General features: G+C 44.8%; 1 protein-coding gene across 1 annotated transcript in view; it reads right to left on the bottom strand.

Annotated features, from left to right (window-relative positions):
- Positions 1 to 3,354: 3,354 nt before the first annotated feature.
- xkr4 (XK related 4) overlaps positions 3,355 to 7,231 on the bottom strand; it is a 5,339-nt gene continuing 1,462 nt past the window's right edge. The window contains exons 2-5 of the mRNA XM_034702951.1: positions 6,580 to 6,603; positions 6,187 to 6,388; positions 5,432 to 5,786; positions 3,355 to 3,955 (exon numbers count right to left, since the gene is read on the bottom strand). Coding sequence (XP_034558842.1) covers positions 3,355 to 3,955; positions 5,432 to 5,786; positions 6,187 to 6,388; positions 6,580 to 6,603 — 1,182 coding nt within the window. The remainder of the gene's footprint in view (positions 3,956 to 5,431; positions 5,787 to 6,186; positions 6,389 to 6,579; positions 6,604 to 7,231) is intronic.

The following is a 7,231-nucleotide window of genomic DNA, read 5'->3' as shown; positions in this document are numbered from 1 at the left end:
CGCTTGTGAAGTGGCGCTCTGTGTCACAATGTCAAAAAAAGGTTCTCTGAATGAGATGAGGGAGAAAAAAAACAAACATCATCAAAGAACCAAAGTCAAAATGTCCAGACGCAGCTTCACTCATCAAACGTGTCAAAAAGCCAATCAGGTAAACATCATGTCCTCCTGAGCTGCTTCTCTAGTTTCAACACACACACCTCACACACACACACACACACACACACATCACCTACTGCCAACACACACACACTACACCACACAAACACAGCAGTAAAGCGACTTCAGTCCCCTCTCGATCACCTCTAAAGTAAAAAATGCTGCATTGTATATCAGAGTCCTGTACATCCTGGTGCTTGGTTTAGTTTGGCTGAGATGTCCTGGTGTCCATACTCTCCTGTAATCTCTCATCGCTGCCTACAGTTAGCTAGTCTCCCTTCTAACGTTCTCCTCCACGCTCAGAGATCCGTATCGCTGCGCGGCCAGGTTTATGTGGCCGACTGAAAACTGTTCAGTTGAGCTGCCAGAGAGATTTTTGCCTTGGCATTTTGTGAGTTTGGCTGATTTTCTTCTGTGAGCTGGTATCTGTTCAGCTTTCGATTCTGGTTTCATCTTCACTATCCTCCCTGCAGCCACTGCTGGATAATTATATCAAACGAAGCACATGACTGAGTGAAGTATCTATGTGATCACCAGGGTTTACGTAAGTCTTAGCCGGTTCCACGTGCAGTTGTCCGGCATGTAGAGACATCATCGGCCAAAATGTCCGGCGGTAAAAATACCAAATATGAATAATCATATTGTTCATAATTTAAGCTGAGGGGGTTTCCCTTTAAACTGCATGTGGAAAAGTCACATGCAAAAGTCAAAAACATCAGCAGAACGCTTCAACACTGATGATGCGTGAAGATTTGTGTAACCACTGCTCCTACTTTGACAAGTTTGCAGAAGTTATGATGCTTTATGAAGAGTTTAATCGAGTTAAGCCTCCCAGCATGATGAGATATGAATATCAAAACATACTCTGGGTTATGGCCACCTTCCAAAACACTTAAAGGGGATTGATAGCGTGCACAAGGATTACTCCCTTCAGTGCAGTGTGCAGAGGACGTTACCAAACATTCACCTGTTACTTGCACATGGAATTCAGAGCGGAGTTTGGTGCAGAGGTGCACAGAGGTCACCGTACACACATGGCAGGTCACGCCTGTTTGCCCCGGACCAGAGGAGGCTCAAGTTAGAGTGAAAGTGTGGGGCTCTCAAACTTCAGTGCTTATTAGATCATGAAGCGCTCTATAATGTCCACGTGAATGTAAACCGGATTATGCAAACTGCACTTTAAAGGTGACATATTATGCTCTTTTTCATCAACATATATTGGTCTAAGAGGGTCTCCAAAACATGTCTTTAAATCAGATTTTGGTCTGCCTGTAAACCCCTCTTTTTCAGCCCTGCTCAGAACAGACTGTTTTCTGTGTCTGTGCCTTTAAATGAGAATGAGCTCTCTGACCACGCCCCCTCAGGAAGTGGTTATGGCCTCGGCTCTCCAGCATGTTGATCTAATGTTTACATGTTGGCTGCTCACAGACCCGCGTTGCTTCAACCCTCTGAATCTGATCCAGAATCTGATCCTGACGGAGAGGCGCCTGCAGCAGGACCTTTCTGAAGGATTGGTCACAGATTTAGTGTTTCTTGTTGTTTTATTTGTCAGTATGTCGACGTGTGTCTTGGTACACAGCGCCGAACATGTAGCTATGTGGCTATGCTAACTAGCGCTACCACTTTTCCATGATAAATAAAAATCATCCACTAGATCTTCAAATCTGCAGACGTGGGGAGTAAAACCGACCTTTGTGTTTATTAAGACAGCCTACAACTAGCATGCCTCCCTCCTAAGCTCCTTGTTAGCACACATGTGTGCAGGTAATGAAAAACGGAGGAGGGATTCAGTATTATTTTATACAGTCTATGGGCTGAACAAGCTCTTAGCTCTGACTTCCTGTTACAGACCGGATGGCGTTGTGACGTATGAAAAACACTGAAAACTGAAACGGCTGGTTTCAGCACACATTTACAGAAAGGTGGAGAAATCAGAACAGGGGCAGAATGGATTCTTTTTCATTTTCAGGGGGTTTGTAGACAGGGACACAGATTTCAGGTAGAGAACCATTAGAATGTTGATTTTGCATGATATGTCACCTTTAAGAAAAGGAAGTCCAGGCGTTCTGATACAGTCTCTCCCCCTCTTTCTCCTTGCAGCAGGTCAGCATCGATGCACTGTCCCTTGTGCTTCATCATATTATTTATTAATTGATTAATTTCAAATGTGAGTGTTTTCAGTGTTGTATTGCTGGTAAATGTAAGTGATTAAGCAGATCAGGCTTTCAGAGCGGATGTCTGACAGTCATTCTACATGGCCGGAATTCTGGAATATCACCGACATACAAACAGTCTACTGTAAACTCTGGTGATCACTGTCTTCACGTAGTTCCCTTTCTGCTGTCTGAGTAAGACCAGGATTATCTGTGAGGATTCAAAAGTCGTGGTCGGACAACTCCTCAACAGCTGGAGGACATTTTGGCACTAACACCTCTTCCCCCCCAAACATACAACATGTTAGCAAACAATAAGCACATGGGTCCCAAAAACAAACAAAAAGAGTCAAGATACACAACCAATATCACAGTGCAACAAGGTGCTGAGATTATTTGTTGTTGTCAGCTGTGATGTCTCCCTCAAATCAGAGCACCATCGCTCTCTGATCTCCGCTCGCTCGTCTGTTTGCTTCCTGTCAGGAATCAGTGAACGAGAAGGTGGAGTGGTGTCATGTTGATGCATGTGGCTCCTAAAGGATTGCATCATCAGAACAGACAGTTCACACACGCCCCGAGAGTTTGTGGTTTCTACTGATACTGACGGAGGTACCGTTTCTTCTCTAAACACTATCAAGGATCTTTTTGTGTAATTTAGGTGTCAGATGATTTGAAGATATGTATATCTGATCGTATATTCCCACCATGAAGCGAACAGTGCATCAGTGTGTTGTCCCCCCGCAGAGTGTGAAAGCACTCTTGCTTGATTTGCATTTAGTTCATACCAGACAGGGTTTCCCTGATGAGTGAACGTAAGAATAACAGCAACAACCCTAAAAAGAACCTGAACACGTACGACAACTGCACTCGGGCCACATCTGATTACTACCAACAGGGTGCTGATGAACAAAGTAAGGGACGGCGTGATGAAGAGGGATATCGTTGGTAGTAATAAATTCCTATTGCCACGGTCCATGTTGCCGTTTATGGGATATTTAGATAACCCTCGGTTGACAGCGCTCCTGAAAAGGATCCGTGGAGGGGACTATAACGTGGTCTCATATTCCAATCTCTCCTGAACCAGAGCGTCGTCTTTGTACTGTAGCCGCGGGGGACTCGTGGAGCAGTCTATAGCCAGTATTGCCTTTCGTATACTGCGATCAAGCACGTGGCGCTCCCAGGCCGGGTAGCGGTTCCTACAAAGGTCAATCTTGATGACAGTCTCATCGAGGCGTGCGGCGCGGGACGACGGCGTGGACGGCACCGTGGGTCGCACCTGAAACACCGGCATACAGCCGTCCCGCTCGGAGTACTTCCCAGTGTCGCGCTCGAGTGTCGTGGTGGCGCCTCGGTTGGAGCGCAGCGAGTTGGTGGCGCCTTCGGATGGTAGTGTGGAGAACTGGGCAGTGGGGTCCAGGTCCAGACCCTGCCCGCTAGGAGAGCGTCCGAAGCGTGGCCCGTTGGGATGGAAAAAAGCATAGTACATGAGCATGAAGACCACGCCGGTGAGGAAACTACTGAAGATGACACAGAGTGCGGGCACCGCGAAGGCGTCAGTCGTGGGAGGAGACCGGTATAGATACCACAGCGCACTGAGAGCAGCGTTCTCCACCAGGATCACCAGGTAGTAGATGAAGAGACGATACCTGAACACAGATATGAGACACGAGGGAGTGAGTCACGGATTCCACATCAATCACACTAAACTGAAACGCTCCCAACATGCAGGCCTGTTCATCGTCTCTAAAAGTAGTATGGGAGGTAGAGCCTTCAGTTATCAGGCCCCTCTCCTTTGGAATCATCTACCAGTCAGGGTCCAGGAGGCAGACACCCTCTCTACTTTTAAGAGTAGGCTTCAAACTTTCCTTTTTGATAAAGCTTATAGTTAGAGCTGGATCAGGCTTGGACCAGGTCTTAGTTATGCTGCTATAGGCTCAGACTGACACACTGGGATCCTGTCTTTCCCTCTCTCTCCTCTCTCTGCCTGTCTCTCACTTTAACTCTTCCTGTCCCTTTCTTTCTTTCTTTCTTTCTTTCTTTCTTGCTTTCTTCACTTCTTTCTTTCTTTCTTTCTTTCTTTCTTTCTTTCTTTCTTTCTCCTTTTCTTATCCCGTCCTTTCCTTCTTTCATTCCTTCACCATTTATTCTCCTCTTTTTCTTTCTTCTGGTCTCCCTCTCTTTTCTCTTTTCTCCCATTAAAGTTACTAACCATAGACCTTTCTGGAGTCCCTGAGCTCCCTTGTCTCGTAGGTTCCTCTGGATCTCTGCTGTAAATTAATTCTTTCTTTCTTTTCTTCTTTCTTTCTCTCTTGTTCTTTCTTTCTGTATGTATGTCTTTCCTTCCTTCCTTCCTTCCTTCCTTCCTTCCTTCCTTCCTTCCTTCCTTCCTTCCTTCCTTCCTTCCTTCCTTCCTTCCTTCCTTCCTTCCTTCCTTTCTTCCTTCCTTCCTTCCTTCCTTCCTTCTTTTCCTTCCTTCCTTCCTTCCTTCCTTCCTTCCTTCCTTCCTTCCTTCCTTCCTTCCTTCCTTCCTTCCTTCCTTCCTTTCTCCTTTTCTTATCCCGTCCTTTCCTTCTTTCATCCCTTCACCATTTATTCTCCTCTTTTTCTTTCTTCTGGTCTCCCTCTCTTCTCTCTTTTCTTAGACCTTTCTGGAGTCCCTGGGCTCCCTTGTTTCGTAGGTTCCTCTGGATCTCTACTGCTGTGGACGTGCCAGACTCCAGCTGCTACAACTACTACTATCCGTCTCCCCACTATCATCTCTCTCTCTCTTCATCTCCCTCTATCCCTCTCTCCAACACGGTCTCAGCAGATGTGTGTCTAACATGAGTCTGGTCCTGCTGGAGGTTTCTGCCTGTTAAAGGAAGTTTGTCCTTGCCACTGTAACTTGCTAAATGCTGCAAAGTGCTCTGCTCATGGTGGATTAAGATGAGATCAGACTGAGTCCGGTCTGTAAGATGGGACTGGATCTGAACCGGTCTTGATGTTGGGTCTTTGTTAATAATAGAACATAGAGTACGGTCTAAAGAAAAAAACATACTTCATATTGTTTTGAAAGAGAGGCCGCTGACGGGCGTTTTTTAAGTCAGGTCCATTTCACAATGGATGCACTGAAGAGTCCTCACCTTGTCCGTCCCTCTTTGACGTTGAACCAGGAAAAGATGTAGATTATGCCCACCACCATATCAAATACAATCTCCTCCCATTTGCTAATGCAGAAGTCTGTCTCACAATGAACAATCCAGAAGGTCATGATGCACCAGTGCAGGACGATGAAGATGCCAAAGTACAGTTGGAACACAGAAGCGAACAGAGCGAAGGTGATGACCCTCGCGGCGATCGTGAAGAAGTGCCAGCAGAACTGGATGATGACGGCCAGGTAGCTGATGGGCTTCTTATCATCCCGAGACTCTCTGAGGGCTTTCTGATAGGAGGCCAGGGCCCAGGCCAGGGACACCAGGGAGGCTGCTGCAGTCATGCCTGCAACAGACAAGAACAGAGTGAGACAGCAGGTTTACAGGAAGGTTTGAAGTCTTCCAAAAGGCGTACAGCTAACGGGGTACTTGGGCAAGAGTGGCAGAGTAGTTTGACATAGTGAGCAGCAGTAGCGTCGCCCTCTCTCCGGCTCTCTCTCTTTGTTGTTAGGACACTTTAAAGAGTATTAACTCTCATAGCTGCATCAAGGTCGTCTACCACAGTTGAAAGCTCTCTGACAAGCTTCACTCTTTCAGGAAATGCAAAGTGGGTTCTTCTTCACTAAATGCTTAAAACAAAAATCAAAACGTCTGTGTGTGTGTGTGTGTGTGTGTGTGTGTGTGTGTGTGTGTGTGTGTGTGTGTGTGTGTTTGATGTGTGCCAGAGAGAGAGAGTGAGAGCCTACCTTGCACGGCCTGGAGCTTGTGTGTCTGTATGATGATGCACAGCTGCAGCACCAGTTGTGGAGCGCTCTCCAGGAAGGTGGCCAGTAGGTGCAGCATGCTCACGTCTGCAAACTCATAGACCATCCTCCAGTGGTAACGCCAGCGCTCCGTCTCTGTGCTCTGTCGGCTCCTAATGCCCAGGTAGATTGTGTGGAAATACCTGAAGAAGAAGAAGAAGAAGAAGAAGAAGAAGAAGAAGAAGAAGAAGAAGAAGAAGAAGAAGAAGAAGAAGAAGAAGAATATCATCCTTTAATGTGTACTGTAAAGACAGGACATGCATGAAGACAGTCTGAACACTGAACTCTTTAACTTAGTCAACTTTATCTCTCTCAAAATACCTCACTGCAAATACTCCAAATCTTACCAAGTGAAATTGTCTCATTTTTAGTCTAAATGTCTTCTCCCACTTGATTTAAGATACATTAATTTAAGCAGTAACATTTGATCAAGATAGAGGGACTTGTTTTAAGACATCTTAAATATCTTGTTCAGTCAAACAATCTTGAAATGATCTTGTTTTGAGTTTTAATTTAGAAGAAACAAGGTTTATTTAACATTTCAGACATTTTTCAAGCTGAGATCTTATTTGTAGAAGCCAGATAATCTTGATTTAAGACAAACACTTTACTTGATTTAAGGAAATGACTTTTATTAATCTATCAGAAAACAGATCCATTGATAAAAGAAAGAAAGAAAGAAAGAAAGAAAGAGAGAAAGAAAGAGAGAAAGAGAGAAAGAAAGAGAGAGAGAAAGAAAGAAAGAGAGAAAGAAAGAAAGAAAGAAAGAAAGAGAGAAAGAAAGAGAGAAAGAAAGAAAGAAAGAAAGAAGAAAGAGAGAAAGAAAGAGAGAAAGAAAGAAAGAAAGAAAGAAAGAAAGGAGAGAAGTGAAGAAAGAAAGAAAGAAAGAAAGAAAGAGAGAAAGAAAGAAAGAATGCGAAAGTGAAAGAAAAGGAGAAAAAGAAATGAAGAAAGAAAGAAAGAAGAAAGAGAGAAGAAGAAAGAAAGA

This window comes from Notolabrus celidotus, chromosome 15 (assembly GCF_009762535.1).
Source record: "Notolabrus celidotus isolate fNotCel1 chromosome 15, fNotCel1.pri, whole genome shotgun sequence".
In the NCBI taxonomy this organism is placed as follows: domain Eukaryota; kingdom Metazoa; phylum Chordata; class Actinopteri; order Labriformes; family Labridae; genus Notolabrus; species Notolabrus celidotus.
The sequence above is the reverse complement of the archived record's forward strand: the minus strand, read 5'-3'. Positions and strand labels throughout refer to the sequence as shown.